This window comes from Pholcus phalangioides, unplaced genomic scaffold, assembly GCF_987345545.1.
Source record: "Pholcus phalangioides strain wild (caught in Gottingen) unplaced genomic scaffold, Ppha-v1.0 ptg000005l_1, whole genome shotgun sequence".
Classification (NCBI taxonomy): domain Eukaryota; kingdom Metazoa; phylum Arthropoda; class Arachnida; order Araneae; family Pholcidae; genus Pholcus; species Pholcus phalangioides.
This window is the reverse complement of record NW_028301598.1, coordinates 8,498,153-8,525,350: the sequence shown is the minus strand read 5'-3', so window position 1 is coordinate 8,525,350 and position 27,198 is coordinate 8,498,153. Positions and strand designations below refer to the sequence as shown.

The 27,198-nt window shown below is 36.2% G+C and overlaps 2 protein-coding genes across 3 annotated transcripts in view; one reads left to right on the top strand and one right to left on the bottom strand.

Moving 5' to 3' along the window:
• Idh (isocitrate dehydrogenase [NADP] cytoplasmic) overlaps positions 1–27,198 on the bottom strand; it is a 47,710-nt gene that overhangs the window by 5,142 nt on the left and 15,370 nt on the right. Inside the window, exons 1-10 of one of the 2 annotated variants that reach the window (XM_089232276.1) lie at positions 23,152–24,011; positions 21,852–21,891; positions 21,603–21,709; positions 19,336–19,422; positions 18,925–19,085; positions 18,505–18,651; positions 16,147–16,214; positions 14,037–14,105; positions 5,187–5,338; positions 2,814–2,954 (exon numbers count right to left, since the gene is read on the bottom strand). In XM_089232276.1, the coding sequence (XP_089088402.1) occupies positions 2,814–2,954; positions 5,187–5,338; positions 14,037–14,105; positions 16,147–16,214; positions 18,505–18,651; positions 18,925–19,085; positions 19,336–19,422; positions 21,603–21,709; positions 21,852–21,891; positions 23,152–23,167 (988 nt within the window). In that variant the 5' untranslated portion in view covers positions 23,168–24,011. Of the gene's footprint in view, positions 1–2,813; positions 2,955–5,186; positions 5,339–14,036; positions 14,106–16,146; positions 16,215–18,504; positions 18,652–18,924; positions 19,086–19,335; positions 19,423–21,602; positions 21,710–21,851; positions 21,892–23,151; positions 24,012–27,198 lie in introns of those variants that run through there. The other variant, XM_089232277.1, reaches the window with a different exon arrangement.
• The window catches only part of Taf8 (TBP-associated factor 8), a 120,420-nt gene continuing 116,957 nt past the window's right edge, over positions 23,736–27,198 (top strand). The window contains exon 1 of the mRNA XM_089232279.1: positions 23,736–24,009. Coding sequence (XP_089088405.1) covers positions 23,868–24,009 — 142 coding nt within the window. The 5' untranslated portion in view covers positions 23,736–23,867. The remainder of the gene's footprint in view (positions 24,010–27,198) is intronic.

The window sequence follows — 27,198 nt, the reverse complement described above, 5'->3', positions numbered from 1 at the left end:
AAAATTCTGACTGATGTACCAGCAGAGCAGTTACATGAAGTACTACTATACGAACAGAGAATCTGTATCATATACCATTACCAATAAAAACAATTTACAAAAAAGGTGCTCCGCGGAGCCTTTAAGGTTCCGTGTGAACTCCCAAGGGGCTCCGCAGCAGCTCGAGAAAAATACAAAAAATCGTGAATTTGGAAAAATAATTAAGTATTTTTGAATAATATTAAATCAAGTAACTTTGATGAATGAATGAAAAATAGGCCTACAGGGCTCCTCCACAGAAATTATATACCAGAAAGGGCTCCGCAAGTCAAAAAAGGTTGAGAACCGCTGCTCTAAGGTCATGCAATGAGTTTAATGGAATAGAGGGCAACAGCTTTCACTCAATTATGTTTAAAAAAGCTATAATAAATTGTATATTTCAAATAATGGATAGTGAACAGTTAATTTTAATTCATAATTAACTAATCACTAATTTGAGAGGGGGGGGAACATTTCAATACATTTGAGTAGTATTCTTAAAAAAAATAAAAGTTAATTCGGATATTGTGAATGTATTATTGTTTATTTATTATTGAGTACTATTGTTTTTGTACACTTTTAATATTGCCAAGAAAATTGTCTCATTTGTGTTACTGTTTATGATTCATGTAATGACTATCCTTTTACAAATACAACGCCACAACAGGCAAAATGAACAACGAGGTGGTTGAGAAAAAGATGCCCATAAAAATATGGATTTCATATTTAAAAAATATAGCAACCCAATTACAAATGAAATTAACAAAAATTGTAAACAATATATACACATGATAAAATATTATACAATGCCCATAAAGAATACTTATGGTTATCTTATTCTAAGTATGGATAGCTTCTCGATTTACCCCAACATGTTTATCGTATTTCTTTTTAAACGTTTCAATTGTGTTACAATTTACTACCTCCGGGGGTAAGCTATTCCATTTATTAACAACTCTATTAAAGAAAAATTCCCTGCGGCACGATAGCCTTGCATTGTCCCTCGCCAATCCATACTGGTGTGCCCTTGTAAAAGCAGTCGATTGGCGGTGTATTAAAAGTTCATGGTCCATCCTATCCATCCCATTGAAAATTTTGAACACTTCGATCATATCTCCTCGACACCTGCGTTCATCTAATGTAAACATATTCATAAAAATGAAGCCTCTCTTCATAACTCAAGCGCTGTGTGCCAATAAGGACATGCGTAGCTCTTCTCTGCACCCCTTCAACCAAGTCTATGTCCCTCTGTAGGTATGGTCTCCAAAACCTTACAGCATACTCCAGTCTAGGACGAACTAAACATCGAAAAAGCGGAAGAATAACTTTAGGAGAACGCGAAGATACTTTTTTGAAAATGAGACCGAGCATTCTATTCGATTTTTTGACCACCGCTGAACAATGTTCAGAAAACCTAAGCCGCTCGTCAATGAGAATTCCCAAATTGGTGACCCTAGTTGTAAGAGAACCGTGGGTTGTTCGAACCAAAGTGAGCAAACATGCACTTATCAATGCTAAACGTCATGCTCCATTCATTTGCCCATGCTGCAATCCTGTTTAAGTTGGTCTGGAGCAACTCCCTATCGCTTTGATTCCCGATTACCTCCATTAGCTTCACATCATCTGTAAATTTGCTAGTAATTCTATCGATACCCTGATCAAGTTTATCGATAAAAAGTGAAAAAAGTATGGGGCCAAGGACACTTCCTTGAGGAACTCCACTTGTGATGTCTGTCCAACCAGAGAATTCCCCATTCACCATAACTCGTTGCGACCTATCTCTTACCATGATTCTATCCAATTCAGCTAGTTGCCCCCAATTCCAATCTCGTGTAAACGCTTCAAGAGTTTATCATGTTGGACATACTGTTGGGTCAAGTAGTGTTTGTTTTGTAGTTGTTTTTTTCTTTCTGTTTTGTATGTTTTTATGAAGTTTTATCCAATAAATAAAAAATAAAATAGCATGAGATAAAAAAAAATATTTCTTTCATTAAAGTTTTTTTTAACATTTCTTTAAATCCTGTAACCACCATTTGGATACCAAATTTAGTCTCTCGAAATATGTAGCCAAAATAAAAACATAGACCTCAAAAACTATTTTGGCTCAAAATCCTCTGAATTTGTTACAATGACCCTTTTAATGTATCAAATGCACAACCTTACTATTGAATCTGGGAAGAATCTCAGTTTTAAATACAGCAGTACAGATTTCAGTGGCCAGAGCTTTTCTACGATTTCCCTCTTTTGGAATTAATTCGTTTTTCTATGTAAAGTAGCTATTTTCTAAAAATGGTCGGCGGGCAATAGAAAAAAGTTTGGAGGGGCTCATGGGCTAGGCCTATGGGTTGAATCCCATACTCCTGATATAGGGTATTGCATGCCTACGGACCAAGTATTTTGATGTAAAAAGAGTTTTTTCACACAACTGAAGTTTGAATATCGAGAAAAGGGGATGCTTTTTGGAAAATGGAATTGCAGTCATCAACCTATGTAATGCAATCCTCATGCACTGTTCATTGCACCAACCATGAACTAGAATTGGGGGCAATAGAAAACCGAATTTATTTTCATGCTGATGGCATTAAAAAAAACTTCAACATTAACTTTTAATCTGGAAGCCCTGTAAACGTTGTGATTGTCAGCATTGCTAGCCTATATCCAGAAAATTAGCAGCTCTACACTGTAATTTCTAAGCTAAGTTAATGGCAAAGCTGCCACAAACTTTTAACGAAAGTGTTTAGATATTGAAGTAGAACAAAACACGTTTGTCAACGCTAAATAAAAACATTCCTCACCAATTGGATTTGTAGATGTTTCCTGTCCTTTCTGATGCATTCGATAATGTCTAGTGACTGTTCCATGGGCAGCTTCAGCTTCAACAGTTTTTCCATCAGGACAAATTAGAACGCTGGTCATCAAGCCAAGAGAGCCATACCCTGAAAACGCCATACGTAATTACTTGAAAATAAGTTCATATGCAATTTATAGAAATCTTTGTTTCCCAAAGTTTTTTATAACGAAATTCCTTCGTTTCAAATGCCCCAAAATTCTGAAAAATCCCCCCAATAAATTTCATATAAACACTCTCTCATAAATTAATGTTGATCATCTTTTCAATTTTATCTGCATATTGCTATGTTGTGCATTACCAGGTGAGTACTCACACTGACCTGACAAATAGATCTTAGCAGCTTGGCGTGAATGCTCATATAGGTTGTGAAGATCTTACAAAAATTAGATGTTTTGTTTTTAACTCAAATAGACATGACCATATTGCTACTTAACACCTGGATACTAATTGGTGCAATTAACTTGAAAATGTAAGGATTTTAAATACATTAAGTTGAAATGAAGAGGTTCTCAAGCTACAAGACCATCATCAAGATATATTAGATAAAGCTGACAGCAACAAACAAAACAGAATCAAAACTATCATTGTTGTTATACTAATATCTCTTGATGTTGTCAGTTACTGGAGAAATGCTGAGTATATTCAAGCTCAAAATGGCCGAGAAAAACATGTTCATTGAATGACAGCAGTGGAAATCTAATTAGTTTCTTAAAATTTACTTAGCTCTTTACTTCTCATTAAGACACAGATGTCTGCCACTTTTTATGAATAATTGGTTTCGTAAAATGATTTTGTAAGACAAAATCGCATAAAGTAGGTTGAATGGTATGATAGGAATGAGGGTATCGCTGCAAAAGGGTTTTAACCAGCCACCTGGCCAATTAAATTGTTCCTGTGCTACCCAAACAGTGTGCCTTTTTTCATGAAGATGTGCACACTTTTTCCCTTTTTTGGAAGTTTGAAGTTATTAAAACACATTTTTTTTATCAAATTTTTTATAAAAACATTAAAACTAATGTTCTTTGCTTTGTATTTAAAATCATAAAAATAATAGTAAAAGGTTAATTAGTAAAACTAATTGGTTTTCTATATAGAAATATTAAATGCTTAATTAAATGCAATAACAGCATGGGTTGTTCAAGTTTAAAATCAATGCAAGAAAATATTTCACAGTAATTCATGTTAAAAATTATGTATTGATTTATAAACTGACAGTTAAGTTTTATATTTTTTCCTTGTATGTTACTGATAAAATTAAAAAAAGCTTGAGTGTGCAGCCTTGCAAAGCATGGCAAAGATAACTAGTAATAATAACCCCAGACCCTGAAATATAATTGTTCAACTCCCTCCCGTGGTGAGATAATCAAATAAAAGAATGCCTGTGCAGGTGGCAGCAGATGTATGAATTATTCCGTCATTACCCATGTGACAAAGGCAGAAATCTGCATGACTGCATATGCCATCGTAGGCAAGTGACTGGTAAAAAAAATAAAATCAACTGCCTGCAGCAAAATAACTTTTTTTGTGAAAATAAACTTGATTGTTCAAAATTATATTAATCTTGCAAATTTACTCTTGGTGGATGAATTTAATTAAAAACATTACTTCCAACTGTCTTCAATAAATGAATGGATCTTTACTGATGAGTGAGGGTACGAATGATTTCAAATGAAACAGTCAAGAGTGAACTGTGTGACAAACACAACATTCTTTATTTCCTCAGTAAAAATTGTTGTAGCAAGCCAAAGAATTCTGTGTGAATATCTCTTACAAATTTTCTAGCCTTATTAAGACAATTTTCACTGATCACAATTTTGATGTCATTGTTACCAAACAGATGTTTATTAGTGATCTCCAGTAAATTGGATTTGAGCATTTCCCTCACATCAGTTCCTTGAATCAAACAGATTTTGTAATTTTGATTATCTCATACTTTTAATTTGACAGCTCATTTTCAAATTTACAATTGTTGGAAACAAACCCCTGGCAAAATTTTACAGGTTACAATTTTTATAAACATTTTTTCAAAATTGTGTGATAGTGAAATTACACAAGATATATCTTTATTAATTTTGTTATGTTATTTGACAGTTATTTTCTTTGATCAGCTCTTATTTTCATAATATGCTTGTTAATTTTTCAATCAAACTGTTGCATGACTTGTACTAAACACTTATTTGTAATGATCAGATTTTTGCTTGGGATAACCTATTTAATACACAAAATATGAGATGGCTTCTATATCAATGAACAAGTTTATAAAAATATAATGCATAGATTCAAATTAATAAAGAAAAACAAAAACTGTGCAAAAAACCTTGAGCAACTGAATCAGACTGCACATCACCATCATAGTTCTTGCACGCCCATACAAAGCCACCATCAGATTTTAGGGCTTGAGCAACCATATCATCTATGAGACGATGCTCATACCATATTCCCTGAGCCTCAAACTTTGATTTGTATTCACTGTAATAAAAATTAATGTTTAGAATGTGCAAAATTTTTTCATTCAAGAAGTTTCACACAACATTTTTATTGGATTAAAATTCATATCGGAAGATTATTTGCGGGAAATTACGGTATATGTGATGTAAATTATTTTGAACCATTTAACCTGAATCAGCACGTAATCTCTCAATTCCGTAGCCGGTTGAAAATATTGGCGCTAGAATGAAGTGAAATTGATATTAAAAACGAGGGTTTAAGGTATCATTATTTTGCATATGGAGGAAATATTGAACCACCAGTCACACCTTGCTTCATATCTCAGAGATATTGAAGCGTTCCCGAAAGTTGGGTGTATCAAAAATTTATAAATTTATGTTATGAGGGGACGTCGTGTCGGAGGTGCGTCTCTTTTCCGTGTGGTGGCGGAATATCCCTTAACACTTGATATTGGAGGGGTGTCCAATTTATACACGAAACTACGAAACTGAACGAAAAAGCCTTTATTTCGAAGCACACTCAAAACAGACAACCTTCCAGGATGGAAGCCACATTCCAACTCACGTTCTCTTCTCTTGGAAGATAGATTTTCTCTTCACAACTTCTTTTAACAACGTATAAACAAACAAACGCATTATATGCTGTAAGGCCACAGAGTGTTAGTAAACATGTCCATACTGGAAAAATAGATTCGTTACAATCTCCCCCTCTGACTCCGACGACGTCTCGGCGAGGAGCCATCTTTCCTTTGGGAGTAGTTCCTGACAGACACAGTGGGAAGCTCCAGGCAACTGCCGACACTCTTGTGTCAGGTCGATGTTCAGTCCTTGAATCGCACCGGTTATCAGGACGCCTACTAGGGTTTGGATGCACTTTTGAAGAACGGCACTCTCTTGGGGTCCGGGTAACCACGATTGTGGTCTCAGCATCTCGTAATGGAGTCAACTCCCTTTGGAATCTGCACTGCTTTACGGGATTCAAGACGCATTCTTGTTTCCTCCCGTTTCGGAAATCTCCAGGTTCCTTAGTAGATTCAACGATTTCAATGATCTTATCCAAAACATCATTCCCACATTGGGACTTGGAGAGTCCGTGAACTCTTCTCCACTACAATGAAGTTCAACAGCTCACACTGCTTGGCTCCATTACCAATTGGGTTGGATAGCTTATCAGCGTGGCTGCCTGGACAGTTACGGGCAACATGACTACGATTTTTACACTGGTAACACACTATCTGATCCCAACATCTTCGGGCAACATGTCCACGTCGACCGCAGTTATAGCAAGCATGTCTTCCTCGCAAGGTCGAACGACAGTTTGATACACGACACTTTTCGTAGCCTTCAGGGCCATCTCTACAGCGGTATACCCTGTCATCACCACTCATGTTGATCTGGTGTTCGAGGAAAGGTCTTCCTCCCCCTGACTTGGAGCATCTTTGGGATTCTTCTGAGAAGGAATAAAGTTCTTGCTGCTCGATGAAAGGTATCGGGCCTCCCCCCTGGCTTGAAGCATCGCTTGAACTCCGGCGGGAATGAATCAAGTTCTCGTTGCTGAGAAGTAAGGTGGGTGCCTTTATCTTCACGAAGTCGACACAAGGGTGACTCAGCAGGCAGTGCCAGGAAGGTACTGCTTTCAGATGGGCTTTCTATGAATGGATGTCGCTTCGTAGGAGCTTCAGAGAAGTACCACTTTCTTTGCTGAACATCCAGGACGATACCAGCATCACTGAGAAAGTCGATACCGAGAAGGGTTCGGTTTTCTCTGGCCTGTGGTAGCAACATCTCGGTGGGAATCACTTTACTTTGGACGTTAATGTCCACAGTCGTAGTTAGGACATCGGCTCTACGAGCATATCCATCGGCTAGTCTCATAACGATAGTCTTGCGGGAAAAGGGAAAACCATGTTCTTGTAAGAGATGGTATAGCTTCTCCCCTGCCACCGAATGTGTGGCACCCGTGAGTCATGAAGCTTAGATGGATAATGTAGATCCACCTCTAATATATATCCTTCATCCGAATCATCTGAGATATCAGATTGAAATTCTCTATTTCATAATCAGAGAGGAAGCAAAAGTTTGATATCGGTAGTTTTTATCAATGCTTTACTACAAAGTCCATTGACATCTAACATAATTATGTAGACATTTGGTTTGTTTGAATCATAAGTGTTGGCGAATATATTTATTGTTAGCTTTTGCATACCTACGTCCGTTAAAACAAACACCACCTCGTATCCCCTGTTCTATAAACGAATACATTTCATAGTCTGTAAAGAGTTCTAAATTAACTTTTGAATACTTCAGTCCCGCTGTCCAGGAGAGTTGGGGGATGATAGAAAGCTAACAACTTCGAGCTCGAATACGTCATAAACAGATTTCCTGTAATTCTGAAATACTTCAGCTAAAAGGATAACATCAGTAATTTGGTATAATAACAAGTAGTCATAAAAACTTTCACAAGAGAATGATGTCCACACGAGTTTGGCGTGATCGTATTCATCATTTGTGATAGTTTCTCCAGAAAGTATATTATAAAAACATTCTTTAGGAGGTAAGTTTTTCTCTTTTAATACTGATAGGTCAGAAAAATATGAGTATGGGAATATACCTTTCCTTTTTAAGAGCTCTTTCTTTTCAAAACTTCCGAAAATTTTGTTAAATATTTTAAATTCATGTCCATCGTTAATTAGATTTCTAGTTAGAGCATCCAATGAACCGTTTAAAAATGAATAAGAATCTATAAACTTTACCTCATCCAAAGTAAAGGATGAAAATTTTTCAAATGTGCTAGGAATTATTGTGATATTTTTGAACAAGTTAGAGGGAATTTCTTTTAAGATAAAATGAGAGTCATAATTTTTTAAATTATGGATTATTACTCCCGCGTCAGCACACACTGCTCCACGCTTATGACAGATCATGACTTCGATAGCATTTCTTTGATGTCTCTCAGTTGAGAAACTGTAAAAGTCCAAGGTGTTGACACTAACTTACAAATACAAATACAAATACAACGCCACAACAGGCAAAATGCCCAACGAGGTGGCTGATAAAAAGATGCCCATAAAAATATGGTTGTCATATGTTTCAAAAATACAGCAACCCAATTAAAAATGCAATTAACACAAATTACAAACAATATATACACATGATAAAATATTATACGATGCCCATAAAGATTACTTATGGTTGTCTTATTCTAAGAATGGATAGCTTCTCGATTTACCCCAACATGTTTATCGTATTTCTTTTTAAACGTGTCAATTGTGTTACAATTTACTACCTCCGGGGGTAAGCTATTCCATTTATTAACAACCCTATTGGAGAAAAATTCCCTGCGACACCATAACCTTGCATTGTCCCTCACCAATCGATACTGGTGTCCCCTTGTAAAAGCAGTCGATTGGCGGTGTACTAAAAGTTCATGGTCCATCCTATCCATCCCATTGAAGATTTTGAACACTTCGATCATATCTCCTCGACACCTGCGTTCATCCAATGTAAACATATTCAAAAAATGAAGTCTTTCTTCATAACTCAAGCCCTGTGTGCCAATAAGGACACGCGTAGCTCTTCTCTGCACCCCTTCAACCAAGTCTATGTCCCTCTGTAGGTATGGTCTCCAAAACCTTACAGCATACTCCAGTCCAGGACGAACCAAGCCTCGAAAAAGAGGAAGAATGACTTTAGGAGAACGCGAAGAGACCTTTTTGAAAATGAGACCAAGCATTCTATTCGATTTTTTGACAACCGCTGAACAATGTTCAGAAAACTTAAGTCGCTCGTCAATGAGAATTCCCAAATCGGTGACTCTAGTTGCATCCGGGATAGTGACACCATTCAACTCGTAAGAGAACCGTGGGTTGTTCGAACCAAAATGAGCGACCATGCACTTATCTACGCTAAACGTCATGCTCCATTCATTTGCCCATGCTGCAATCTTGTTTAAGTTGGTCTGGAGCAACTCCCTATCGCTTTCATTCCCGATTACCCCCATTAGCTTCACATCATCTGCGAATTTGCTAGTAATTCCATCGATACCCTGATCGAGTTTATCGATAAAAAGTGAAAAAAGTATGGGGCCAAGGACACTTCCCTGAGGAACTCCACTTGTGACGTCTGTCCAACCAGAGAATTCCCCGTTCACCATAACTCGTTGCGACCTATCTCTTAACCACGATTCTATCCAATTCAGCAAGTTGCCCCCTATTCCAATCTCGTGTAAACGCTTCAAGAGTTTGCCATGTTGGACCCGATCGAATGCCTTCTGGAAATCAAGGTAAACAACGTCGACATTTTTGCTCTTACCCAAAGCCTTAGTCACGTAATCATAGAAGCTTCTGGTGTGTTTGTGGCAGGATTGCACGTTCGACATCGGGACTTGACGACACCAGGTTCTCCGCACCCGTAACATCTTAGGATATGACTGCTACTGGCATCTTTCGATTCTGTATTAGTATGGGATCATAAACTGTATAAGTCCAAAGCGTTGACACTGGGTCCAGGTCTATCCATTGGAGGATTACAAGTTCGGCATCGGGACTTGGTAACACCAGGTTCCCCACAACCATAACATCTTAAGACAGGATGACGTCCTGCATCTTCCAGTTCCGGATTCACACGTTGATTAGAATGAAAGTCTCTTTGTCGCACTGGGGACCTAGGGGGTTCATGTTGCTTAGAATGTAACTTCTTCCTCTCACATTGGATTTCACTCTTTTTGTTTCGAAGGTTATCATAAGCATCATTTGACGTTTCTCCATGATCTCTTCAGGGGTAGTCCACTCACTCCAAACATCCAGAAAATGTTCTTTAACTTCAGGTGGGATTCTCTTCTTCATCTGATCCGAAATCATCAGATCTTTCAGCTCGTCAAAGTTTCCAATGTTCAGTTCAGACAGCCAGCCTTCAAAGTAACTTTGGATTTCAAAGTGATAGTCCTTCCAGGTGCTTTTCTGTGAGTAGAGAAGAGCTGCCGGAACCTTTCCGCACTCAGCTTGAAACGGCGTAAGAGAACCTCCCGGATGTGGTCGTAATCATGGGCCTTATCTTCAGGTTCTCGAGCAATGAGTTTAGCAACTTCATTCGGCAAAACTCCCAGCAGATACGCAACCCAGTTCACCTTCTCTACTTTCAAGAATTTTAGCTGTCTCTCAAACAACTTTAGGAATAGCGACATATCATCTTCACTCGGATTGAAATTCGGGATCAACCTCTTCACGTCGAACTTGGGCTAATCGATGAGAGCAACGGATGGCTCTTCTGCCGGTTGCAAGAGTCCTTGAAACTCAAGCTGCAACTGCATCTTTTCAAGTTCAAACGAACGTTCTAGTGCGATTCGTTCTTTCTCTTCAGCGATTCTAGAGCGATTTTCCTCTCTCTCTCTCTCGTTCTTCTTCTCCCTTTCTTTCTCCGATAATAGTAGCCGGCAGGGCTTTCATGAATTCTTCCTCATAATAGGAGGACTTTGTTATTATATGCTTGAGATCTACTATACACGAATCATTCGGAACTTCCTCTCCTAATTCTAGAGCGAGTAGGATCAAATCACGTTTCTTACCTTTGGCCAGGTAAGCCATTTCTTCTGGGCACTATCAGGAACCTCACAACAGAGTTCGAATGTCCACTTCATACCACCTTGCGTTCGAGCCACGACGTTGGCCGCCAGTTTTATAAGGGAACGTCGTGTTGGAGGTGCGTCTCTTTTCCTTGTGGTGGCGGAATATCCCTTAACACTTGATATTGAAGGGGTGTCCAATTTATACACAAAACTACGAAACTGAACGAAGAAGCCTTTATTTCGAAGCACACTCAAAACAGACAACCTTCCAGGACGGAAGCCACATTCCAACTCGCGTTCTCTTCTCTTGGAAGATAGATTTTCTTTTAACAACATATAAACAAACAAAACGCATTATATGCTGTAAGGCCACAGAGTGTTAGTAAAAATGTCCATACTGGAAAAATAGATTCGTTACAATGTGAAAATAACAATGTTATCTACACTCATGCCCATAAATTAAAGATAATGCCAGCTCCAGCAAATAAAGGTTCAGAAACAAAACAAACATTACTTATTCATAAAGCCCATTTATTAAACAAAAGATAAAGAACAAAAACGATGGTGTATGTATGATACCATTCATAAAAACTACGATTTTTGCTCCCTGGAGCAATTGTAAAAAATATCTCTATTACATGGTTGGTATGATGGTTAATACATTGTATGTCTCCCATGCGATGAAATACAGTCCGTACAACGCCTAGGCATGCTGAGTATCAAATTATCAATCTGATCTTAGGGAAGATCACTCCACTCAGCAAGCAATGCTCTCCGAAGTTCCGGTACACATGCAGGAGGTGGTTGACGGGCTGCAACTCGTCGGCCAAGCATGTCCCACACATGCTCTATCGGATTCAAGTCAGGTGAGAATGCTGGCCATTCCATACGGGTTATATCCTCAGATTCAAGGCATTCGTTTACGATGATTGCTCGCTGAGGATGGGCGTTGTCATCCATAAACACAAATTCTGCGCCCATGGCACCCCTAAACAAACGTACATGTTGTTCCAGAATGATGTCCCGATAAATTTGGGCTTTCATGGTTCCGGTTTGAACATGCAGATCTGTTCTGGAACCCAGTATAATTCCACCCCAAACGAGCAATGCTGCACCACCGTAACAGTGTCGTTCAATGATGTTGTCTTGGTGGTAACGGGTACCTGGCGTCCTCCATATAAAAGTCCAACATGAATCAGACTGCAAGCTAAACCTGGACTCGTTGGAAAACATCACACAAGCCCACTGTGACGATGTCCACATTGCATGTTCTCTACTCCAGGCTAATCGCTGCCGACAGTGAGTTGCGGTGAGTGGAACACATCTGACAGGCCTGCGAGCATATAGACTAATATCTCCCAAACTTCTGTACACGGTTTGCCTTGAAACTGTTGTACCCGTGGCTGCAGATAGCTGACGAGATAGGTCGGATGCTGTGCTCCATCTGCTTCTTTTGACAGTTGCTGCCAAATACCGGTCTTCATTCGGCGTTGTAACTCGGGGGCGACCTGTACTGTAACGTCTACTAACATTTCCGTTATCTTGGAATCGTTGCCAAAGCCTAGAGATGACAGTTTGGGCAATTCCAAGTTCCTCGGATACTTCCATCTGAGTACGCCCACATTCCAGGCGGCCGGTAATTCTACCACGTAAAAAATCATCCTCATGCGTCCTCTGTGTCATAACTATTCGCTTATGGCACTGAGCGCCTTACAGAACTCTTGTGAACAATTTTACTTCTTTGTCACCATTCCTTACATACCCCCCCCCCTACACTCTCGTCATTGTGAAGTACTATCGGCATCATTCTCGCAGATGTGTGTGATAATTCTACAGGTGAAATTTTTACTTTTGATTTCCGTGTGATTCTGAATTATTCTTAATTTATGGACATGAGTGTATATAAAAAATAACATGTCCTGACTGACTGATTCACCACGGCCAAGCCAAAACCGCTGAAGCTATAAATACGAAATTTGGTCAATAGTTTCATTTAATGATGTAAGAGCTCCCTAAGATATATGTTTTTTTTTTTTTAATTCGACCCTCTAAGAGGATCATAATGGGTGTTCAAAGGTTATATAGAGAAACCATGCTGAGCCAAAACCGCTTAAACTATAAAAACGAAATTTGGTCAGTAGTTTCATTTTATTATGTAAAAACTCACTAAGGGGTTTTCCGAAATTGGATCCCTAAGGAGGACATAGGGGTATTCAAAGGTTATATAAGAACAAAACCCTGGCTTGGTGAATGATTTGCCACACGGGGAATACAGGAAAATCCTTCCGAGCCAAACCCGCTGAAGCTATAATAATGAAATTTAATGAGTATTTATATTTTGTAATGCACAGACTCACTAGGAGGGATTTTTCAAAATTTAACCGCTAAGGGGGTCATGGATGTGGTGTTGTTCAAAGGTTATATGGGGCAATCATAGCTGACCCCAAACTGCTGAAGCTATAAAGATGACATTCAGTCAGTATTGTATTTTATAATATAGAGGTCACCAAAATGAGATTTATAGAAATTCAACTCCCAAAGGGGATTTCTCCTTTTCTTGTAAATTCTGGGTGGCCTATCCCGCTTGCATTGCACCACTGTGATGTATTGGTCAGTTGAACAAGATTTTCTCTATTGACTGAAGTTGTTACCAAAGCATCTCGATAATGTGTGGATGCCACCCATCATTTTCAGGACTGTAAACCAAGTATTGTTGATCTCTTCATCCTCTCTTCCTTTCTATTGAAGCAATTCTTGTGCTTTTGAATTTCAATTGTTTTTCTGAAAATGTGTCAGTAATATTTTATGTCTCTTGATAACACATGGGTGTTCGCAAAGAGAATATTATGAAAGTTATGCCCCTGGATTCTCCAAACACCTTGGTAGCAACTTCTCTCTCAGCCAATAGAGAAAATCTTGCTCAACCGACCAATCCCAAAGGAGAGATGCAATGCAAGCAAGGAAGGCAACGTAAATAGTAGCTTCCATTCAATTTATTTTTAAAAATTGCTTAGAGCTTTGTAATTCCAGCTGATACAAACTGCATTTTAAATTAAAACTTATTTCAAAACAATGTTACAGTGGTAGACATAAGGCGAAATTACAAAACAAAAATACATATCATCAAAGTATAAAAAAAGTAGTGAGTAATACATACTTATCATAAATCTCTTGAAAGATATCCTTAAACCTTCCATCATATTTCTTGAGAATTGTATTTTTTGTGCTAAAAATATTAAATATGCATAAAAATATAAAATAGATGTGATGAGTAAAATCAAGTGAGGATTTTGAATAACAAAAATTCAAACAGCATTTTTTAGATATAACATCTCAAACCTGTACCCAGAATTTTAAAAAAATTCAAAATTTTAGTTACAGAGAGCGAGACAACCCTTCTTATAACAAACCTCAAAATATAATGCGATTCCTGTTTCTGATATATTTATTATACACGTTATTTCAACAGTCAAAGCAAACATCAAGAACTATGGAAATTAATTTTATAACAAAATTTATATGTTTAAAAAATGTTTAAAAAAAATGTTTTTGACCTACATTTTTACGCATTTTGCAAGCTTTTTTAAATTAAAAACCCAAATTTGCATCTTTAATATCATTCATTTTATCCTATTTCAATATTCTTTCTTTCCTGAAGAACTGGTAAATGATAAATCGACATCAGCTATTCCAATACCATAGCCAAGATATATTTAGAAGGAAAATCTTCGAAAAATTTGAAATGACCTACAAAATAACATATTATGCTATTGTACTAGCCCTCAACCAGTAATCCCCAAATAGCCAAACATTCAAACAAGAAAGGACCTAATCATCAACTAAATCGTAAACAGAAATTCACCTTTATTTCAACCTCAGCAGCTGAATTGATCAGACATGCAGGGGTGGGAACAGGCCCGTCATTTAAAGGGGGCACCCCCCCCCCCCGAATTTTGAAAATACACTAAAAATGGTATACATATATACAAATATATATATACATACATTGAGTACGTGTGCATTGCCCCCTCCCCCCCCCCCCCTGGAAAAAGTTGAAATGACGGCCCTGGGTGGGAAGAGATAGAATCTATTTTGGAGCAGCAAAATATTAGATTTGGAGCAATTTCAGAGCAGCTTAAATTAAGTTATAAGGCAAGTATGTTACAAGAAGAAAACAATGAATTAAAACAAAATATTTGGAATTGCTAACAAAAAAGAAAAAAAAACAAATTTATCAAAAAAGCTGCCATATTTTCTAGATGAATTTTTCACACCAGTCTATTTAAGATGACACTTTTTGCTTGCTGTGGGCATTATTTCTTGTCTAGAACAGCAGCAATTTAAATGGGATAAAAATTTCCTAGAATAAGTGTTCAATTGTTTTCTTCCTAAAATTAATAATTTATTCAATATAAAAAAATTTAATTTTTGATATTTTTATACTTTTGTGTATAATAGTAGTTGGTGCCACCTATCTTCTAAATCATTATGCATGGATATGTAACTAAGTGTATATAGGCCCACCCGGGCACCTCAAGGGAAGAGGGGCCTCACAAAAATGAAATCCAGTAGAAATTTTTTAGAAGTTACAAGGTAGGGCCTCAGAAAAACCATTTGGCCTGGGGGGCCCATGATGCTCTTAAGACCGCCCTGTACAGGTCTGCTGATTGCCATGGCAACATTTATTTTTCAAAGGAATAGCAGACTTGACATTTAAAAACCCACAGAAAGTGAACGCCGCCTGGCAGTCCAGTGGTTAGGGAGCTAGCTTCTGACTGCAGGTCTGGGTTTGAATCACGGTTTGGGCATGAATGGCTACTAACGCATTAACAAATTCCCTGGACAGATTGTAAAGATCTCTTAGCAATACGTGATGATCACATTATTATTGTCGTATTTAGCCAACCAACACTGGGAAATGTGGGAAGTGAGCAGGTGTCAAGACGCACCTCAAAAAGTCCTGGATATGCTGCAGATTTTCACCCACTCCCAATATATTGATACATATCCTACATTTTATTCAGTTTAGTTATGTTAGAGAATCATTACATTGTAAATAGAACTTTAAAGACAATTTTTTTTTCATAATTTTTGACAATTATTCACCCCAGGTTCACCGACACTTATAGAGTGGTGCCTGCGCAGTGCAAGGGTTGGCTCTTGAGCCAAATGACCAGAGTTGATGCGTGATGAAAAAGAATGTCTTGTATAAAATTATGTTATAGATGTTTGAAAATATAGAGATATTTGATAATCACAGGGCTCACCTCAGATACAAGGGATAGTTTTTCTGCAGAGCATATTGGAAAGAACTATGAGCAAAATCTTTGATCGACTGTAGAAAAAAGTAAAAACCAAAGATTATACTACAAGTAAATATTTTGATTGCAAATATAATCTGACAATAAGTTAGAATATTGTTTCATAATAAAAAACAATGATTATCATACAAAAGAAAAGCAATGGTATTAAATCTGATAACCGAAATCACATGATGACATTTTCAAATGTTTCTCAATCAATTAAATTTATTTTTTCATACAGCAACATGATGCCATAGTAAAAAAAATTTTTTTTTACCTATCTATCACAGTGCTTTAATTTTTAAAACATAATATGAAACATACATTAGATTTTGTTTGAATTAACATAACCTCCATGAAATTTACAATGAACATTTCAGTAAAGTTGTGATAATCCGAAGTGGATGGGACTGAGGCCACCTCCGATTACCAAAAAACTTGAATTATCCAAAAGACAAAAAAAAATGGTTAAATGCTTGTTTCATTTCAAAAAAAAAGACAAGCAAAAGCAATACTGGCAAAATTTGAAAATCAAATTTGTTCCCTCATTTCTTGCAGGTTGATAGCCAATGTGTGGTTCTTGCAGGTTGATAGCCAATGTGTGGTGCTTGCATGCTTAGCAAAATTTGTATACACCAATTATCCGCAGAAAATTATGGTAAAAGTATGATTTTATCTAGTTTATTTCACCTTATCCTGGTTATTGAACACACAAAAATTTGGACACTATGGACACAAATAACAATATAAACAGAAACCTCTGTACAACAAACAAAAATTTGGTTTAAAAACTAGCCTACACACCTAAAACACCCTGAACACATAAAACAAGCCCTAGACATTGACTGTAACTTTTTTCATTTTTGATTTCTTTTTTGAATTGTATCTCTCTCTTTTTGAAATTTTCATTGTTCAATTTTTACTTTCCAGTTGACAATTTGTTTCCTGTTTTCATATTAAAAAAAATGATATTTTTACAATGTTTTCTCACTATACTGCATATTACTGGTGCTTATGGCGCTGGTATTGGTGAGTTTCGACAAATTTTAAATTTTCATAACTTTCATTTTATATATATAAATGTGTACAATGTATAAAGCATAAATGATTGAATTATTTTTTATATCTGTGCCTACATTTCATGCTGTGTCACTTAACTGTAGAAGGCTAATGATGTTTATATAGTTAACATGTGTATTTGATACATATGTGACACAGTACAGTAAAACTAATTTAAATAATAATTTAAATATACACTTCTGTATATTCACTGTTTTATAAACCATTTTGTTTGTAAATTTACATGTTCATCACTCCTAATGAATTATTTCCTTTCTCACGAAAACTGTTAAAACCAATACCACTATAATACAGAAAGAATTAAAATACTAACTACATAGGTAATAACAATAAAAACAAGTGAAAATGGTAAAAAGTCAGATTTCAAGGTGGGGAGGAGCGAGCTATTGTATAATGACAAATATCCATTCATATATATCTCCCAGTTTGCATTTAGCAAACCATCTTGAAAACCTGTTCTGAAATGAGGAATACATTTGAAAAAAATAAAACTAGAATAATATCTCTTCCCTTGATATGATCACTAGTTTTCCACTATAGGTTAATTTTCGCTAGGAAGAGAAAAATGAGTTTCATTGAAAGGAGGAGAAAATAAAGAAACATGCTACAGGTTAAATATTATTTTGTAACTACATTGCACTGTTTTTGTTGGCAAAGCTTGGTAACAAGTGATTATGAGAATAGTGAATTTGACTTGGAAAATATCATGGCCAGCTTGTGTCATAGTCAGAGATTTTTCAGGCTTTGACACTGAGATTACAGATGATATTAATGAAACTAGAAATGGCCTACCTAGCATGGTTTCCATTTCATTCACATTTCATATCTTTTGTAACACACTCTCAGGAGTGTACTTCCTGTCTAATAGCTGTGTGATGTAGGCAGTTTGAAGAGGCTCTCTCTCATACATTCCTGATGTTTGTGTTGGTGAGGTGATGAGACAACCGTGCATCAAATGAGAGAAGGGCTATGCTAAACAATATGTTCATTTTGATTACCAATAAGTGCATATTGTGAAAATTTAATTAGCCTAATTACTTTTTAGATCAGACCTTATATGACTAATTACTAGAATGAGACAGCTGAAATCTGGTAAGAAATATAAATATCTGCCAAGGACATCAGTTCAAGGCTGGTATAACCTGCAATACCATGTTTCCTGTCATCAATTTTCTCATGGTTGTAAAAAGAATAAAAAATAATGTGTGCAGAAACTAATAATCAGTTTCAAGAAATAGTTACCTTATCGGTATTGTACATGGACAGTGAAATACCACCTCCATCTTTAAATTCAAATACAGTGTGAGATATTGCTGCAGAACCATCTGCTGGAGTGAATTTCACTTCAAGTTTTCCTTGTCCAGGAACCACAAAATCTGTAGCACGATACTGGAATAATAATAAACAGGTTAGTTACATTGTGTTATATTGATTTATATGGATATACAGAGTGGGACATTGAGAAAAATTTAAATTTTTATTGTATTTGTTATCAAAAGAAAAATGTAAGGAAATAGAAGTAAATTGAGAAATATACACATGGAAAAGGGGGAATAAATAACTATTTGTATTTTATAACAATTTTAATCCCATTTTTTTAAATCAAATATTTTGATCAAATTCATAGTTTCACGGTCATAGCAACATGCTTTCGAGTCTTACCTGATCACCGTATGCATGACGACCAATGATGATAGGTTTTTTCCAGCACGTCACAAGACGTGGAATATTCTTACAGAGTATAGGCTCCCGAAATACTGTACCACCAAGGATGTTTCTTATTGTGCCATTTGGTGACTTCCACATCTGTTTTAGATTAAATTCTGTAATAGGAAAAACACCTCATTTGAAACAACTTATTTCCAACGCTCTAGCAGAAACAATATTTAAAAGATAACTTAGAGTAAAAGATAACAGAGTTATCTTTAAAATATTGTTTCTGCTAGAGTTATCCTTAAAATATTGTTCCTGCTAGAGTTATCTTTAAAATATTGTTCCTGCTACAGTTAACTCTACCAAAAACAATATTTAAAAGATAACTAATTTTTGTGATCTCAGGTAAATATTACTAACCTTTAACTCTGAGCTCATCTGGAGTGATCGTGGCACACTTTACGCCCACATTGTATTTCTTTATGGCATTTGCACAATCAATTGTTACTAAATAAAAGAAAAATTATTTTTAGATATACTGAATTCTGTTTAGAAGTTGACAATGTTTTGGCTAAGATCAGTAAAATAGATTATAACTAGCATAGCAGAAAATACAGTCGAACTCTGATTTAACTCCACCATTTATTTCACAGAATTTTGGCACTATAATGAGTTCAGTGTTATGTTGAATCAATGTTTAAAATGTAAAATTCCAAGAAATTGAAGACTTTTTCACTGAAAATTTTTGGCGCGACATTGGATGCTCTATAACAGGGTTAAAAAATGTAGCTATGCTAACTTATTAAAACCAATGAAAAACACGGAAGAGTAGATAAACTTTGCCCAAGAATATTAAGAAATTAAAACAAATAGGTAAAAAATACAAAATTTCAAATTTATTTCGACCCACAATGGGTGTCATCTTCAGAGGAAGAATATATAACTACTAATGACACTGACTAAAGATCCCACTTGATCTTTCCCAAATCTTAACTGATCCCCAAATCTTAACTCTCAGTTGCTCAACGGAAAAAGTACCTCTGTTCACTTCAAAAGTCGTGGTCAGAATGAAGCGGAAAGCCTGCCTCTAAGACTAATGCAGCACTCTGATTGGCCACTTGCAAACTGGAGCTACCTGACTGGCCTATCAAAATTTTCTTAGAATTCCCACTCATAATGAATCTAAGCCATTGTGATTGGTGGTGTTGATTTAAATGATAATAAATCAATTTTTTCCAAACAGAAACTGAGAATTAAGATTTGGTATTCAACCCAAGTGGGATCACTCCGTCAGCATGAATAATATGCGTGATATATTTTTCCTCTGAAGACAACACCCACTATTATCAAAATGCATTATGAATTTTGTACTTTCTGCTTATTTACCTTATTGTAAATAAAGCAGAAAATACAAAATTATAATTAACGGTTAGCAATAAAAAACATTGCAAATAAAAACTAAAAGCTTATTGAGCTATATATACGAAATAGCATAGAAAAATACATTTCAAATTAAAAAAGCTTATAAATGTCCATGCAAACTGCACAATTTTGATGGCAATCTGAGCAATAAAGTGCATCAGACAAAGACAAGCCAGATTCCCTTGGTGTGTTGTTGCATCAAAAAAAATTAGATGATTTGCACCTGCTGTGTGACTTTTATAAAATGGTCATTGTTTGGTTGAGACTGATATAGTATGGTTTATCTAGACCTGGCTTGTAGAGCTCGCATAACAAATGCAATTAGTGCATTGCAATAAGGGTTGGGTAAAACTTTGACAAGATTCAATATATCAAGTACTGTGAATGTTTTGTTCCTGCCTTGTCTTAGACACAAAAAAAAAAGATTTTTTTTTTTTTTTATACACCTGGGCTGGAGAGGTACCAGGTTGATATAATGACTAAAAAATTGGTAATGGCGCCTACAATTTTCTTTAGTAGTTAATAAATTGCAGGCTGAGAGCAGCATAAAATGTTTAGAATTTATATTGATGTTCTGTCAGCATGAAAGGGGTTTAGTAGTGTAGTTTAGTAGCATGGGTTTAGTAGTAGCATGAAAGGTCATTATGCCCTGAAAAAGTCAAAAGACATTATTTTGGACCTTTTTCTAGGGGTAAAAATCTTTTTGGTGCCTAAAAAATTATTCTGACGCTCATATTTTTTTGTGATTCATCCAGTCCTGGCATGCACTACCAGTGTAGCACAAAAATCTCTTCTTTTTTACAAATAAATTTCTGTTACATCTGCTTGGATATAAAATTGATACATTAACCATAAACTTTTAAGCAACTTTCTTACGTAAAATATGTGACCTTCCCTCAGTTTATGAACACCAGTGCAATTTATCTGACATGCATGAAAATTGAAAGTGCTGATCAAGACTAGATTGTCTCAGTGAGAGATGCTTTACTAATGAAATTTTTCAGTTTTTTCCCCCTTAAGAACTGTTCTAGGGAATAAATACAAATTTTATTTAAAAAAATTATAAGTGCAGGGGCATAGCCAGAAATTTAGTTCAGGGGGACCACTTTCATTTCGGGAGGACCAAAGTGATAGAATGGATTTGGACATCTTTTTCCCTTTTTTCTGTCATTTTCTCACATTTCGGGGGGAACAGACCCCCCCAAGTCCGTCCGTCCCCCAACTACGTCCTTGTACAAGTGATAGAATATTTAAAAAGTTCAAACCTTGATCATTTGTTGCATCCCTGTGCTCGATTCCAAGGTCAAAACTATGCAGTTCAATATCGACGAATGGGAAAATTAATTTCTCCTTGATCAGTTCCCATATAATCCTATTGGGAAAATACAAAAAGAAATATATATTATATATATGAAAAATTGTTTTATATGATTTCATAAATATTATGTCAGTAAACATGTGGGGGAATGGTTATCTCCACCAGATGAAAAATAATATAAGTAGTTTATGACTACCTTGTCATTTCATCTCCTTGAACTTCAACCACTGGTCCACCTGTAGATAAATTAAAATAAAATGTTTAGAATTTAATCTACAATTATTTCTGAAGCTCTCGTCACTTGTAATCCCCAAAGCAGAATATACCGAAATCTACAACATATGTTACAGAACCTGAAAGAATTTTAAGAAAAGTTTAGAAGACACTATTACAGGAATTTTTATTGAAGAAAATTTAAGTCAGTCGAGGGCTCATTGCAGAACAATACAAAACATTCTGCTCTTGGGCTTGTAATCAAAAAGTAAGGTTTAAAGACCAAAATTGACATAGCACATTTGAATCATTTTCATGAACTTGGCCTAAATTGTGTCCCCAACAACTTAGGAGAAATATATTGGGTATAAAATTTATTATTTTGTCATTTAATACTTATAGTCCTGCCTCTGAAACTTTGCATATCTGTTTATAATTTTATCTCTATAGATTTTTTAAATTCTCTTGAACAAAACTTTTTTCCTTGGTCACTTCCATGCTTATGCACTCTCTAGATAGCTCACTGATCTAGTTCCTTGCTCTCTTGATCACTTTTTAGTGACTTCCCTTGACACACTCTTTCTCACTCCTAAGCACACACTGTTTTAGTCACTCACATGCTTACACACTCCTCTAAGTAATTCTCTAGCCTCTCATTTTCTAGAACACAATTTTTGTTGCTCAACATGCAACTACATGCTTGTACACTCTGTGGGCCGCTCTTGTGGTCATTCACATGCTTGCACATTCTATAGGTTACTTCTTTCCCCACTCTATACCCCTCTACTTTTTTTGTTGCTCACTTTCCCCCACACTATTTTTGTCATTCACGTGCTTGCACACTCTTTTGAATGATCACTAACTAGATCACCCTCTCCACATCAGTATTTAGGTCACTCACATGCTTGAACACACTATAAGTCACTCTTCAAAGTAATCACCGACTAATGAACAAGCATCAGCCCTCACTCTCTAGATCACTGACTTGAACCCTCACTCTCTAGATCACCCTCTCTACGTAACTCTTCTGGTCGCTCAAATGGTAGCATACTCTATAGGTCACTCTTTTGAACAATAACGCATAGATGTCTAGGCAGAGGCAGATTCAGGGCTTTGTCACGCTTTTCCCACTGTGCTATAATTTGCCTCTCCTCCGAACTTGCCACACTGGGCTGATGCCCACTTAGCCCCACGCTTGTTCTTGAAAAGATTTTTTCTTATACTTCTAGCAACTTATTAGCCCCACAAACTCGATTAATTAAATAATGATAGGAAGCACTTACACTGTATTTTCGTCATCTTTCTTTCCTTGAAGGCGCAAATATACAAGATTTTACGACTATGCTTTCAAACTTCCTTGAAAAGATCTAAGTAGGGCGAATGAATACAGCCACGATGATGGGGCAATATTATCACTTTAAAGTTTTGACGTAAATTAATAATGATAACGATAAGCGATACTTGAATAATCAGTAGAGCTCGAAATTTCACAAGCTTTCGGGTTATCCCTTAAATGATAACGTGAGATAACAAATATCTTTTTAAAAAATGAATGTGATATGTACACGATAACAAGACAAGATCTCTGCTGGGTCTGCTGGAAGTAGAGGAAAAGTGCCGGCGCAGACGATGTTTGTGACGTAATGACATCAAGAAAAACCGGTCTTACTGGATCGATCGATCGAAAATATTTCACAACGAATTATTTTTTTTTATTCTCACAATTTTCGGAAAGAAATATAAAAATAAAATAGAAAATTATTTTTTTTCACTCAAACACTATTTTTCCCTTTCAAAAACATGATTTGGTATTATTTAAAAAGAAAAATTATGTTAGCAGACGAGACTTGACAAACAGCATCATCAATTCATCGTTGTGTATTTCGTAATCAAGATGGCGACGTCCATTGAATTGTTTTGATTGGTGTTATCGAGTATAAACATCATTTTCTGGTAATTCTTGCGAACTTTATGGTCTGGTGAAGAGAGAAATTTGGAAATGTCTAGCGCTGATCTGACGACTGGTTCCTCGGCGCGCCGGAAGATTCTTTTCGCGGCTGTCAGCAGCGCTTGTTATGAAGCTGGATTCAGTGTAGCTGAGAAAGCTGCTTTGGAGTCGCTCACAGAGATGCTACAGAGCTGTGAGTTTCGTCTCTCTTACTTCTCTATTTTAAACCGAGCACAACTCCGGTCTATTGCCATGCGCAATTTACTACTGAATGAGTTGTGCTGGAAATGTGCATGTATACCTAACAGTATGAGTAGGTATCTAGTGTTGGCGTGAGTTTTAGTGATAGTGTTGCCATCAGATCCGTATTTAAAGGGGGATGGCGGTTATTCACCGTTCATGGACTAAGTTACATACACGGAGTGAGTCACTCGTAAACTCACTCACTTGATCATTTATACTGTCATTTGGTTTCTCATGCCCTCACATTATCACTTGTATGGTCACTCACACTGCCATTGATGGGGTTACTTACTCATCCACTCACATGGTCACTCGTGTGGTTACTTATTAAAGGTAAAAATTTACTGTCGCCACCAGTGGCGAACAGACATTCAAGAGTGGAGATTTTTTTTTTCTCTATTCACCACCAGTTTTCTTTTTTAATTTGTAATTATAGTTACAATTAGCCTGTACGGTAAGGAAACTACAATTAGTAATTGTAGTTTCCTTAATGTACTGGCTTTTGGCCGGAAATTTTGAATCTGTATTCAAAGTACAAAAAAAAACACTTATGAACTTTATTTTCTTGTTCGCATGTTGAAAATAGAAGGGGAAAAAGATCAGTGAAGTAGATTTCTCTTTCGCCCTTACCCCCCCCCCCCCTCCATATGTCTCGTCTCTCTCTCTCTCATATATATAAATAATACAGTCGACGCTCGATATAACGACCCTCTTTTTTGTCCCATCGAAAACAGACATTCTATTGTGAGGGTTATATCGGAGAAAGTGAAATGTATATGATTGTCATTCTATGAAAAAGCATTTGTGACTTATTCTACCAGTCATTGCAATGGAATGGTCTCTGTAATATGGGGGGGGGGAGTTGTTGTAACGAGCGTCAACTGTATATAGAAGGAAGATACATTATATATGGGAAAAAAATCATTAAACAGGAGTAAAAAAATATAAAAACAAATTCCTGTTCATAGAGTTATATCGAAGCTTCACTATGATAAGGAAAGAGATTTTAAAAAAAACAAAACAGGGAGAGCTATTAATATCGAAATAAAAGAAAAGTGTTGAAAACAGGAGGAAATATATGGAAAAAATAGAAGAAATAGAATGAATTTCTTCTATTTGTTGGGATGAAATATCTCGTCTGTAGGCTCATATATCTTAGGGTGGGGGGGGGTTAAAATTTGTTTCTATAGTGCAGTAGGGTTTTTTTTTGTGGGAAAAAGAAAGATGTTGCTGAGACTGAAAAAACTTTTAAACAGTGGATGAATAGAGATTCCTCAGTATACCCCATCTTATAGAGCTATCTCCATACCCCAAAAGAAAAGGAGGCAATGCTTAAACTAGTGGTTATACAGTAAAACCTCGATAAGTCATCACCTCAAGTTATCGAAAAATTTTATGACGGCTCAAGCAGAGTGACGACTTGAATGGAGTTCCGTCAGTTTAGAGTAATATGACATTTATTAAAGTATGAATCAAAATAACAATATTAGTAAAATTTATAGATTGCGAAAGAAAAAAAAAAGCAATTTTTTATCTCTTATTACTTAAATTATTGTGGTGAAATGTACTGTACACTTTGATTTATACTAGTAATTTTTAATTTATAGACTAACAGAGCAACTGTTCGAATAAGTAGCTTTTCTTCACAACAGAACTCTCTATTGCACATTAATTTTACATATACATCAAATTTAATGTTAGTGTTTTAATTATTCATCAGTAGTTCATGATGCAACTACAAAGTAATCTCGAACACTTTTGACTTGGTGGAGGGGCTCTGGGCAGGGAAAAGTGAACAGAAAACCTCAACTTGGGAAAAACTGTCTGATTTTTTTCAACAAAGATACTTTGTGTAAATTTCAAGCCCTAAATTAATATAGTTCATTGATAATTTATCTGTAGCCATTGCCCTTTGACTTGATTAATTTGATTCTTCGATTTACATAATTTTTGATTTCCTTGCACTATATATAATCTTTGACACATCAATAAATTTTGGTTTTGCCGGAGATGCCCCCCCCCCCCTCCAAGCAACGAAGTGCTTACGTTGCTTCTTGCAACAGAGCTTGGGTGTCTCACGCCTTCTCCAGTTTCTCCAATGGAGCCCAGGCAGAAGTGAGATCTAGCTTAAACAGTCTCCAACGTTCCAAAAACCTTAGTCAGCAAATGAACTTCCCCAACGTAACTTTCGTTACTTAAACTGTTCCGTTTGGGTATATAGAATTTTATGGTGACTTTTAAGCATATGGTAATGCTGTTAACAAGCTCTTTTTTTAATGGAAGCCATAAAAATAGTCTGTTCATCTTTCTCAAACTTTTTCATAGTGACGAGTTAACCCAAATTAGCGATGAGTAAACGAGGGTTTAATAGCATTGTGGTCTATGAGAGCTGGAAGGGTCTGAAGAAAAATGACAACTTAACCAGAGTGACGACTTAACAAGGTTTTTACTTTATATGTGTGTGTTTTTTCCGTCATGTTTGTCAGCGGCCATTGAATTTAGCGGGTCTTGTCACCACTGGAAAGTTGGGAATTTCTTAATTTTCACCTCTATTACGTACTCACTTCTTATTCATTCATACAGTCACTGACTCATATTAGTGAATATGATTCTATAAGTGTAGTTGCACCAAATTTGGTGATTATTTTTTGCTGTCAACTGATTACCTTGGTGCTTTTGCTCTTTCAAAATTTTTGATTGGCAACAATATTGCTTTTCATGGCGATGTGCTATCCTTATCTATTTTAGCACCATTTTCATTTCTTATTTTCACCAGCATCATTGTTATCACAAGCATCTTAGGTCTCATTATTGTTTGTCATCATTGAAATTTTGACAAAGCCTTGTTGGTGATCATGCATTTTTTTGCATGTGAGTGTGTCAAAATTTTCATAGAGAACATTTTTCAGTTAGATGAGAAAGCGCTTCAGTTTTTGATCAAAGTCTGCATGATACTTGGAAAGAAATAATAGTGTCATGCCCGAAATGTGTGACAGCATATTTTCAAACAGGGATTGCACCAAGAAATTTGGCCAGAATAGGAAGACGAAATCCAAATGTAATGGGTTGTATATAAATCCTTTGGCCAATACTTTCTTTGATGGTTTGAGCATTTCTCCTCGCACAATGTTCTAGCTTC